Source organism: Anolis sagrei, chromosome 4 (assembly GCF_037176765.1).
Source record: "Anolis sagrei isolate rAnoSag1 chromosome 4, rAnoSag1.mat, whole genome shotgun sequence".
Taxonomy (NCBI): domain Eukaryota; kingdom Metazoa; phylum Chordata; class Lepidosauria; order Squamata; family Dactyloidae; genus Anolis; species Anolis sagrei.
In genome coordinates this window covers 218,086,053-218,098,762 of record NC_090024.1, presented here as the reverse complement: position 1 = coordinate 218,098,762, position 12,710 = coordinate 218,086,053, and the positions used below count along the sequence as shown (strand labels likewise).

The window sequence follows — 12,710 nt, the reverse complement described above, 5'->3', positions numbered from 1 at the left end:
AGCTTAGTCAGCTTGACTGAACATATAAAAATTGCATTTTATGTTCCAATTGACAAGATGCACAAGTATTTGTCAGGTCAATGGTTCTTGATTCATAAAACATACAAATGTAAATAGCTGCACCAATGTACCAGTAGATTCCAAATGAGATGGTGGTGGACTTAGCCTATACAACACACACTGGAAAGGGGCATCTCTAATACTTGCCTACTACATGATGTTGGGAACAATTGGTATCAAACAGCTGCTCTTCCTGAGCTTTCTATTTCTCAGATTTTGGGAAAGAGGGGGCTTTGTAAATGAGGCCCAACTAAAAAATTCAATGTGGATCAGTGAAAACCCTTTTTTAGGCTTGGTGTACTCTAGCCACCATGTTGAGAGAATGAATTACATTACATGATAAATCTCTTCCTGTTACATAAGGAAACAGAAAGTACATTTTCAGTTTTCTAGTCTTGAGTTCAATATGTCAAATTATTGAATTCATGTTTCTAAAGCTTGCAATAGAATGCCTCTTTTTCGGCTGGAATCCTTATTGAGAGATGGTAAATAAATGTGTATTAACTGAGATTTTGAAAGAACTTAACAGTTTGTTTTCTGTGTCCTTAAGTGCAAAAGCACACATGTATTTTTAGCTTTCCTGTCATTGGCAGGAAACCAAGAACATTGGGGAAAAATATGTTTCAAATTATGCACGAGACAATGCACAAGATTAAAACTGTACGTGGCTAGAAAAATGTGCACAAATGCTATTGTGCTAAAAACTGCTAACAGTGTATACATTAAGAAAAAATGTGGCACCAAATGCATACCTTAAAAATGTGCACACACAAAAATATGTATTTATTGGGTTGCTGTGAGTTGGGCTGCATGGCCATGTTCCAAAAGTATCAATGGCAGGCATCCTCAGAGGCTGTGAAGTGTGTTAGAAACTAAGAAAATGGAATTTATATATCTGTGGAATGTCTGTTCAAGGTAGGTGTGAATATTTAAATTGGCCACCTTGATTAGCATTTAATGGCCCAGCAGTTTCAAGGTCTGGCTTCTTACTGCCTGGGGGAAGCTAATCAGGGCCAGCTAATCACCTCCCAGCAAAGGATTCCCCCAGGCGGTATGTAGCTAGACCTTGAAACTGCTGGACCATTAAATACTAATCAAGGTAGCCAACTGAAACATTCACACCTACCTTGAATGGCTAGACGCTCGGCTAGAATCCAACAGAAGTTGGATGTGAAACTGAAATTAAGAAAGAATGCATTCCTAGCTGTTTTGGAATCAGGGCAGGGTGTATAAGTGATTTATGAGAGACATTGCTTCAGTTGAAGCAATGTTGGATACACGTTAAGTTCCCAGTGTCAAGGTCTACCTAGCTCATGTCTATTCTATGGAATATGCCTATGTTCTGTTCTTTGATTCAAGTGCCTATGCTTCTGTTTTGTTTATGAATTCAAGTGCCTAGTTTCATGGATTTCTTTGGACTCTTTGTTCCTTTTTCCTTTTATATCTATTGTATTACTTTTTACTGTGGATTACTTTTTACTGCTTTGGCTTTTTATAATCTTAAATAATCAGCTTGCTGATTTTATCTAGCTGGTGTGATGTTTAAAGTCAGTGGTGATTCTGCTCTGGAGCACAACATATATACACCTCCTTTGCCTAGTTTCCAACAGACCTCACAACCTCTGGGGATGCCAGCCATATATGCAGGCAAAATGTCAGGAGAGAATGCTTCTGGAACATGGCCATACAGCCCGGAAAACTCACAACTACCCAGTCATTCTGGCCATGAAAGCCTTCGACAATATGTATTAATTTTCACATGCATATGCAAATATCCATACCCCTCATCCCATCTTATGGAACCTGAATGGGCAAGAATGCTAGTGAGATTCTGAGAAATATCATGAAAAAGGGAAGATTCCTGCCGTATTCAAGACCTACAATACATTTGTAAAAGGATAGACACCCTTCATATGGTCTTTTATGTAGTCTAGCATCTTGCCATTAGGGTCAATTCATGTAATAATGTAATTAAAACTTCCAGATTTTTTTTAAAAAAGGTTTTATTGTTATTTTCAACAGTTTCATCAGCTTAACACTAAATTGTAAATTATCCAACCATTGTGTATTGTCTGGATAAAACTGACAAAGAAAAACAGCACATTAGGTTCTTCCCTTATAGACAACGGACAGTGTCCAACATGAATGTGCCAGACACTATGTGCTAAGTCACACTTTTGCTGCATGTACAGCACTGTTATTGTGTACAGGGCAATTTGCCACAGAAATCCCAAGCAGGGAAGTTCATGCACCTTGTTATAATTGCAGAGATCTTTTTTTAGTAGAAAACAAAACCTTCCTTTGGACACTTGAATCTTTTAGAGATTTTATGTTGTACAGTATATGTTCCCAAGAAACATATACGTAGACTGTAGCACTATAAAGATAAAAAATATCTTGCTGCCCAGTTGTGCCCACTTGTTAAACATGGGGAAGAAAACTGCTTTAAAAAGGTAGGCATGCTAGTGGCAAAACATATCCCACAAGGAAACAGATACCTTCCAGTTTAAGAATCCTGTGATCCAGTATAATACACTCCACTATCTTCACATCTAGCTAGCAAAAGTCCTCATTGCTAAGGGTGCATCTTCGCCTAGAATTAATGCAGTATGACACCACTTCAGCTGTAATGGCACAATGCTGTGGAGTCTTGGCAATTGTAGTTTGACAAGGCCTTTAACCATCTCTCTCAAAGAGTGCTGGTTCCTCTCCAAACTATGACTCCCAGGATAAACCAGCATTGGTCCATGGCAGTTCAAGTGGTGGTAAATTGCCTTAATCCATCAGTGTAGAGCAGGCCTGGGCAAACTTTGGCCCTCCAGGTGTTTTGGACTTCAACTCTTGCGATTCCTAGCAGCCTCAGGCCCTTTCCTTTTCCCCCTCAGCCTCTTAAACTGAGGCTGTTAGGAATTGTAAGACTTGAAGTCTGAAACACCTGGAGGGCCAAAGTTTGCCCAGGCCTGGTGTAGATCCAGCCTAAGTCAATATGAAGGCAATGGCAGATAAGTTAATCAAGACTATGAATATGTCCAGAGATGAAGCATAAATCTCATCTGAGTCTCTCTTGGCTATGTATGCGAATTTATAAACAGCATTAATCTGGGAAAAATATTAAAAAGGGAAATTTATAGCAGCAAGCCAACAAGCATTGCTCTAACCGGGTTGGACAATGTGTGTCAACCAAATTAGGATGCTGAACAAGTCATTTCAATGGATTTTTACTTTCCATGCTACTCTTTTTCCTGGTTAGCAACTGGAGACAAAGCCAGGTGGAGACATGCAGTTGGACTGGATTTGGTCCAGGAACCAGTAGTTGCTGGCCTCTACTCTAGGTTCAGTATTCTGAATTTCACTGACTGTTCCCAAATCTATAATCAACCCATGAAAGAAAATATAATGTTTCCTAAGGTTACTGGGGCAGATTATCTGAACCACGAGAACTATATCACAATTTTGGCCCTCCAGAAATCTTGGGATTTTACCCCAAATTATGGGAGCTGTAGTCCCAAACAACTAGTGGGCCAAGCCTCCTTTCTGGGGCAACATATTGGAAGGAAGAACATTTTTTCAACTTGAGAAAGTGCATTGGTGTTTATCTGCTCTTTTCTCTAGTTGAGACTAAACTTCAGAAGTTTTTGGAATCTAATTACTTTTTTTCCTCATGGGAACTAAATTTATGATGAAAGTAAGTTAAAACAAAGTTGTTTTGTTTCCTGTCACTAAGCAGGCAGGTAAGCAAAATATTCTTCACAGTATTATTTTCCGTCACATAAAAGTGCATATAAATACTATAATTTTCAGTGGTTTGTACCTCAATATAGGTTTATAAAGTTTATAAAGGTGCATGTATTTCCCGACTGTGATATCATGTACAATAATAACAAAGGATGGAACAACAGCTCAGGAAAAAGAAACCCATCTCCCTTTAGTTCCAATGAGGCGTCTTTGCCGTTAGAGGGCAGAATAGCCATCAGTTTGAGAATACAAAACATTGGCAGTGACGGTACCCGAAACAACGGTGACAAATGCTCAACACTATCAGAAAATAAGGAGACCTCATACACCTGTGAGCTTCATACTGAACCTTTTGACAACTGTAGCATGAAAGTCAACTACAAAAATTTTATGGCCAGTAAATGTGTTTGCTTACAGAAACAGATCGGATGGAACCATCACCATAGTACTATCCAATTTTATTTTTTTCACAATTATCCAAATAACCAATGCTATTATGGTCTGTCCAGGGCTGATGGCCCTATGAACCAAGACTGTCACCACAAACTGTACCAGGTATGGCCATCCGCACATCACAAAGGGAATATATTATTGCTTGTATGCCTATTCAGACTCTCTTTATCAAAAGATGTTTTTTGTTTTGTTTACAGAATACAAGATTATGACAAACTAGCTAAGTAGATTTGTTTTCTTCATCTTGAAAATACAACATCAATTCTTTCAAGAAAGGCTTAGATCTTAGGCAAAGATCTTCAGCAGAGATGTAAGGATCCATTGCAAATATATTCTTACACAATATTAATAATAACAACAATGATAGTTTCAAGTGACGTTCCTATAGGACTAATTCCTGACAGCTATTTACATCCTTTTTGGGGAGGGAATGGGGGATTACAAGTTAATAAAATATAATACAGAGTGTCTAATGATAAATTAACCCAGTGTTTCTCAACCTGTGGGTCGCCAAGTGTTTTGCCTACAACTCCTAGAAATCCCAGCCAGTTTACCAGCTGTCAGGATTTCTGGGAGTTGAAGGCCAAAACATTTGGGGACCCACAGGTTCAGAACCACTGCCCTAACCCAAATAACGTTAATCATGCTGATGTTCCATTGGATCCATTGTGATTAGCTTCTTTTCCACTTATTTTTAGGTCTTAAATTATCTGTATCAAGAAAGACCATGAATACATATTGTACCAAGAGAACATTGTTTTCCTTGAAAAATATGTTAAATTATATAATTTGTTTTTTAAAAAAACATACAGTATTTTTTATTTTTAAAGAAAATATTTCTCCAGTGTCAAAATTATTAAATACCTTAAGTTTAAATAACTTAAAATAAGTTTTATTAAAAAAAGTTGTCCTACGCCTGAAGGTGGTTGGTTACTACTAAACATGCTTTACATTGAGATTCTTATGGCCTCAACATCTACAGCATTTTGCTCTATACATAAACCAATGACATTCCTTAAGCCTGAAGACCTAAGTTGGTTTAAATAGTACATATATAAGGGATCCAGTATTAAAAACATTAAAAAGGTATAATTAATTATGTACAACAAAAGCATTCACAAATCAGGTTTTCTTCCTCCTAAAGTCCTTTCCCCCAAAAGCTGGGAAGCATGGGTTGAGCTAGCGCAGGCTGGTTTGCTTAATCCCTGATCTTTAAGGACAGCTCTGCTTATATCGGAAGAATGATCTGGTGTTTACAGGCACTAGAAATACAGATTCAACTCCTTACTCCGAAAAGAGACTTCCTGAATGCACCTGAGCACCATACCCTCCAATTGCCACTGGGGACAATCCTGATTCACTAATCGCCCCAGTTTTTCCGGCACCCTTTAAAATATTGCAACTTCTCTCTGTTCCTCCACCTCCCCACTTTGTCCTCATCTTACTTCCATTGCTCCAAACTGATCTCAAAGTGCAAAACTACTTTGCATTCATTTAGCTGGTAGAAGAGGGAAAGAGATGGAAATCTGTCCTTCTCAGGAAGCTCAGGCAAAAGCAAACTGCTGCATGTTCTCCTAACTTGTGCGTTTTCATTAATAACTTTAGTGATCTTGACCACATGCTGGTGTTCCTTCACCATGTTTCCCAGTGTTAATCTGTGATGTGTTGGAGGGTAAGGAACACGTCCTGTGTAATGAGAATACCTTTACTGGAGGATGTAGGCATGCTTCCTTATGGACACTTTTGCTCTTCAGAGTTTAACCTCCATAACTATGGGGACATTTACACTGTAGAATTAATGCAGTTCGACACCACTGCATTTTCCGTTTCCCATGTGAAATCACGGGACTTGTAGTTTTTACAAAGTATTTAGCCTTGTCTGCCAAATAAGGCTGGGACCAAACTGCAACTCCCAGGATTCCACGGCATTGCATCATGTACTTCCTCACACTAGACAATGAATTCACTTTAAATCCTGTTTCTGCCCCCAGCAGAATTCTGAAGTTTATAGTTTAGTGAGGCTGTTAATGATCCCCCTCTAAAGTACAAATCCCAGAATTCTGCAGGAGGCAGCAAACAGATTTAAAGTGTGATGAGGTCAAACTGCATTATTTTACTGTGTAGATGAACCCTACGAGAACCTCTCTATCTGTTTCTATCATATGCATTTGGAGTAAGGGTATATAAAGCACAGCCAGAGGATTAGAAAACCTGCATTTGCATCTGAAGAAACTGTGGATATGAGACCGGTCATCCCTTCTGAAGAGAACAACAGAGCAATAGATCTCATTGCCAGTATTTTCCTCTTTCTCAAGACAATGGCTGAAGGGTGCTTTGCTCTCAGTGATGCAATGGTCACAGTTATTAAACTGAAGAGCAAAGAGGATTAAAAAAACAGGTGCCATCACAAAGCATGCCCAAGCCTTAGATCTTCCCATTAACAATCAGCCAAATTTAGGGTGCAAGTATAAGCTCACAGTCACCTATCAGACACATGCTGATTCTTCCAAACACAGCTACTACTTCCCCATTAAAGAAGCAACAATCAAAGTGTACAGATTGACACCAATCTGTTTTAAACCTTTAAAAGGCAGTAAGAGATCAGGTTTGAAATGGGGAAAAATGCTTTGCAAAATTAAAATGACAGAGAGGTTAGACCTAAAGGGTCCCAAGACTTTTTTTAAAAGGCTACACAATAAGCTACCCTACTTCCCTAAAATTTGGGTTAGTTTTAGAAGCATATGACTCATTACAAATGCATTGCTAGATGTAGTAAAGAAAGGTATGCCTGGAAGATGTAAAGGGACACTTTGGGGACTGTGTGCACTCTGACACAGAAGAAACGCGGAACCAGAATGGGACTCAATAGGGTATTCCTTTTACCACAATCATTTCAGATGGGTTAGGAGATTCTTAACTTTGCCCCTGGTGGCACAGCAGTTTAAACCGCTGAGCTGCTGAACTTGCTGACCAAAAGGTCAGTAGTTCGAATCCAGAGAGCAGGGCGAGCTCCTGCTGTTAACCCCAGTTTCTGCCAATCTAGCAGTTTGAAAACAGCAAATGTGAGTAGATCAATAGGAACCACACTGGTGGGAAAGTAATACGTAGTACTCCATGCAGTCATGCTAGCCACATGACCTTGGAGGCGTCTACAGACAACACCGTCTCTTCGGCTTAGAAATAGAGATGAGCACCCATCCCCCAGAGATGGACATGACTACACATAATGTCAAGGGAAAACCTTTATCATATACATATATATATCTCCTATCTGCATGCATTGATGCCCTTACTGAAAATGAAAAAGTGGATCATATGTGAATCTAGCACAGCATTGTCCAACAGCAGTTTGGGCAAGCATAAAATAGCTCTTACAAAGGCAAGGGCATCCTTTTCTTCATAGTAACCTAAAAGAAGCGGGTGATGCCCGTGAAATAGTAGTGCTCTATTATGTTATTGATATGTATGAGTTTAAGGGTACTTTCATGTTATTTTGCATTACTGTATTAGGGGTCAGTAGTAAAGTTTTGATGTTGCATTCCTTCAAGTCATTTCTGACTTATGGTGACCTTAAGGTGAACCTATCAAGGGCTTTCTTTGGCAAGATTTCTTCGAAACGGGGGGGGGGGGGGGAGAGGATGTCTTTGCCTTCCTCTGAGGCTGAGAAAGCGACACTTGCTCAAGGTCAGTCAGTGAGTTTCTATGGCTCAACAGGATTCAAACCCTAGTCTCTGGAGTTGTACTCCAATGCTGAAACCAGGTTGGCATTCACGTTCTGGTAAAATTGAAGAGTTTTGCAAAGGATGGAAAATGAAAACAAACTTGTGGGGAGCACAGGAAGAAAGGGGCAGAATTGTGCCCTTCCCAGTAACTTTAGGCAAAAGCAAACTACTCAAGCTCTTTTGTCATATCTTCCCTTCCTCACTGATAACTTTTGGCATCTTGATCACATGCTGATACGTGTATTGCTTGTCCACATCTGAATTGTAAGAGAGTTATGCACCAGACACTGAAATGTGTTGGTTTATGTTTAAAAATGAATTCTAGGCCACTTTCAAATTATATCTTTTGTCCCTCAGTTCTTGTGGGTTTTTTCGGGCTATATGGCCATGTTCTAGAGGCATTTCTCCTGACGTTTCGCCTGCATCTATATCTTTTGTTCTGGGTATTTTACTTGAAACAAATTATGCCTTTGTTCATCCACACTATAGGAATGTATTTGAACTGGTTCTGTAGGACGTCCTAATTCTGAACTCCATTTCAAAATCTGCAGCCATTTCTGAACCAAGTCTACTGCTGTGCTGTATCAACAAGTTATGACAGCACAGATATATTTCAGCCATTTTACTCCTATGTCCCCATCAACATTTAAGGAAGAATGGGCAACTGACTGCCAGACACACACAAAATGTAACTGGCTGAAGCAACATACACACCTTTAAACAATATGAACATCTGCAGTTTAATTCTCAGGTCTGGAATGTGTTTGCTTCCCTCCGTAGTTCGTTTAAGGATAAGGTTTTGAAAGTGTTAATGGCTACCAGCAACCACTAAATCTAAACAAACTTATTTTAGTTCACAGTTAAGTTGTACAGTACTTTCCAATACTGACTACACACAAATATGAAGAGGTGGCAGCCTGGAGTATATTTTTGTAAAAAAATCCAAAGAATCCAAACATATTTTGACCAGCATGCAACTATCTTCCTTTAGCCCAAATGCAGAAAAAGCTTTACTATGATTCGGAAAAGGAATTACATGGAAATCACAGGCATAGAAGAAATGAGGATAATCAGACTAAAACTCTGGAACGTCTATGACTTTACTAGACTTAAAATTCCTTATTTTATTGTCTATATTAGTTTCCTCTAGCATAGCTCATTACTATTGAGCCTAACTTCAGTCATTATGTTCCAAACTGTTAAAAACGCTACCTATAATATGTGACTGTCTAAGTTTCATTCTATAGCAAGTCATGCTTTAGCCATGCTTATTTCATAGTTCACGTAGAGCCTTGATATTACTCTGTGCTGTAATAACAAGGCAGGAAGCAATTTCCGGACGGTTCCTAAATGTCAATTCAGGACTTGGCATCTTAAGAGTGTCAAACAAAATCTCCCTTTGGCATCCAAACAGGAAAAACAGATGTGAGAGAGCAACAATAAAAACCTTTGTTAGAAATGAGGACAAAAAGAAATGGGTAGTCATGTACAAAAGGTAGATTTAAATACAGATAGAGTCTAAGGTACCTTCTAAAATCACTCTTTCAAGAAACTTCAGACACATCTGTGTCCAGATAAGCTGTTTTAATTCAGCTGTGCATTCGGCACTGTCAAATGTATCACCCAACTACTCTAAAGCACACGAATCACTGTGTTGAAAACTAGTGTCTTCATAGCTCTATGCAGAATATATATATACATGTATACCTATCTTTATGTTAACATAAAGTATTTACATCATTCTTCTTTTTTTGCATTTAAGTACCATCCCCAAAGTCCATCTTCAGTGACCAGGACACTGGCATAAGAGACTTGGGAAGTCACTTTTGCCACTTGCAATCCCTTGATGGTAGTCATTACAGCTTCAGAAGATTTATATTAAGCTGTGTTCAAAAGTAAAGCTTTACCTGCTGCATCACCCTCTTGTTAGTGCAATCAAAGACACACCCATATTTACTGAATCCAGAATGAATACAATGCGGTGAGTAATCGTGCCAGATGGAAGATCAAGAATGCAGCATGGGCACAATGTGTCTACACATAAGTCATACACATATATTATACAGGGATTTGCATATAGACAAAATGCCACATGAAATGCCAATGTTATTCCCCCACCTTCCAATCATTTAAAACTCATTCACATTGCAAGGGGTTCAAAAGTGCCATTAGTGTCATATGTGAAAATACCCTTCTAAGCCTTTAACTGCCTTTTGGGTCTGAGCTTTTGAAAACCCAATTCCTCCTTCTATGTCACTTCACCTGACAGGTATATTACATTAAGCTGCATCGGTGCATCACTCTTTTCCTTTATCTATGAAGATTACATGATCTAAGCACATCTTTCAGGTGACAAATATAATGTCACCTTCTGAGTTATCCATCTTTCAAGGAAAACATAACCTTTAAGAATAGAATTGTGTTTGCAATGGTAGAATAAAGTATTGCTACCTCAAACCAATCTGTATTGCAGAGCAATGTGGCACATCACAAGATATGCAGCAGAAAATACAAAGCTTGATTTGTATATGGGAATATGAAGACAAGAGAAAGCAAAAGCTGAGGTCAGTTATGGCATGAGTGTGTGTAAAATGTTCATATCTAACAATGGGCTAGCACTAGCAAATCTTATTTCTGCAAGATTTCCTGTTTGCTTTCAGCAATATTCTCTGTGCAACATTCCAGCTACGAGACTTGCTACAGTCTTTGTATTAGAACTTACTGTTGTAATTAAAGTATATACTTCTAGCCAAAATGCTTCTGTAGTATTGTTGGCCTAAGTCCTGTAGTAGAAGACACTGCTGGTAATTTGGCACAGTGTAAAAAAAATCCAGCAACAGCATTTATATATCAAATAGAACTATGGAACTTGTTCTAAAGAGTGTTGCAGATCCGTCTCCCTGCCCCACCTCGAGAAGGAAACAAAAACAGTTTACAAAACCCATAAAGTTTCCCTGAAACTGCTATTTCTTTTAGGACAGATATTTGCTTTTCAATATTTAAGAATTGCCAAAAGTCCTCTTTTTTTCAAATTTGTAAAACAGCACTAAGAAAAAGGAAAACACCATCCCCAATTTTAAAAAGTTGCTGCAATTTTTCAAGATTTCACATTGCTCTGAAGCAAGGATGTATGGATGACAGTGGAAAACAGAAAGAAAAAAGGTATGTCTTGTGTATGTCATTCCACAATTAGGATTCATGCCCTGCTGTTCCTCCTACTTGGATGTAGAAAGGTCACTGGCCTCTATCCTGTTTCCTGCCCAAGGTTACTTGGCTATCCTCACCTTCAGGCTCCCTCAAGGACTGGTTGAAGATGCAATGTGCCTGAGGACAGCGTTCTGGCAAACAAAACCTTGACAGCATGACTTTAAAAACAGAAGCAGTCCCTCAGTCCTTTCTTGCTCATTAAGACCTGTCGCAGCAAGGTCCTACTGTGCTCTCCAAAGAAAGCTGTGAGGACTGGCGCAGCAATGGAGCGGTAGCAGGATCCACCATGGATGATGTCGGGAAAAGCTTGTACCAGCCAACCGCCAAAGTCGACAAGTCCAGTTCTTCCAAAAGAACCCGAGCAACTCCCATGAAGTGTTTGCGTTCCATGCGTCCGTAGTTTCCCCAAACAATCACCTTGGAAACAAGAGGAGAAGGAATCATGCTTAGTCTATAACCACAATACACGTGTGATAGGAGGCACAGTCATAGGGTTTATAACTTCCAGCAATGCTTTGAGACAGGGGGAATGTCCATTCACAGCGATTGTCCTATATTTTCATGGTATAAAATGGTACTTGCTGGCTTCTCCCTTCCAGAAAATATTGCCTGGAAGTTGGATAGTTAGTTATAGGAGTGCCCAACTAACAAAGAAAGTGAAGTCTTTGTTGGTCCCAAGGAGAAGTGTTTTATTCATTGATGGTCTTTCAAACAAGTACTAACTAAGGTTAACCTTACTTGTATTCCAAGATGAGACACAATCTGGTGCCTTTAGGATATTTAAGTAGTAAAGGTAAAGGTTTTCCCTGACATCAAGTCTAATTGTGTCCAACTCTGGGGGGTGCTACACATATGATTCTATGATATCCATTTCTAAGCCAAAGAGCTGGCATTGTTTGTAGACAACTCCTAGGTCATGTGGCCAGCATGACTGCATGGAGCGCCATTACCTTTCTGCAAAAGCAGTAGCTATTGATCTACTCACATTTTTATGTTTTTGAACTCCTAGGTTGGCAGAAACTGGTCCTAACAGCGGGAGCTCACCCCACTCCCTGGATTTGAACCTTTTGGTCAGCAAGTTCAGCAACTCAGTGGTTTAACCCACTGCACCACCAGGGGGCCCTAGGATATTTAGGTACATCTACTTAAAAAAGAAAACTGAAGTAGAAGGGCAGCAAGTATCTTTTAATTTTTTTTACACTAACATTAACATCATTCAATATAAACAGTATACAAAACAATATACATTTTATAAACACTTAGACCCACTACCTAGGCCTGAACAAGTATCATTTCCTTCTCCATAAGTATATAAACAGACAAATAAACAAACATCATATCCAGAATTCTTGTCCAATGAGGTTGTATTGTTTCCCCTTGTTGTGCTCTAAAATGTATTTAATGAAAACCGATCTTTTAATTTCCCTCTAATCACCCTAATTTCTATTGATAATTTGTCATTTAAAGCTATGTTCCATACGTCCCCATACTATACTTCCAGTGGAAAATTGGTTACTGTCTTCCAATTCCTTA

At 39.0% G+C, this 12,710-nt stretch overlaps 1 protein-coding gene across 2 annotated transcripts in view; it reads right to left on the bottom strand.

Annotated features, from left to right (window-relative positions):
• Nucleotides 1-8,905: 8,905 nt before the first annotated feature.
• Nucleotides 8,906-12,710, bottom strand: part of RIMS4 (regulating synaptic membrane exocytosis 4) — a 93,244-nt gene continuing 89,439 nt past the window's right edge. For both annotated transcript variants that reach the window (XM_060772194.2, XM_060772195.2), the window contains exon 6: nt 8,906-11,594. In XM_060772194.2, the coding sequence (XP_060628177.1) occupies nt 11,376-11,594 (219 nt within the window). In that variant the 3' untranslated portion in view covers nt 8,906-11,375. The remainder of the gene's footprint in view (nt 11,595-12,710) is intronic.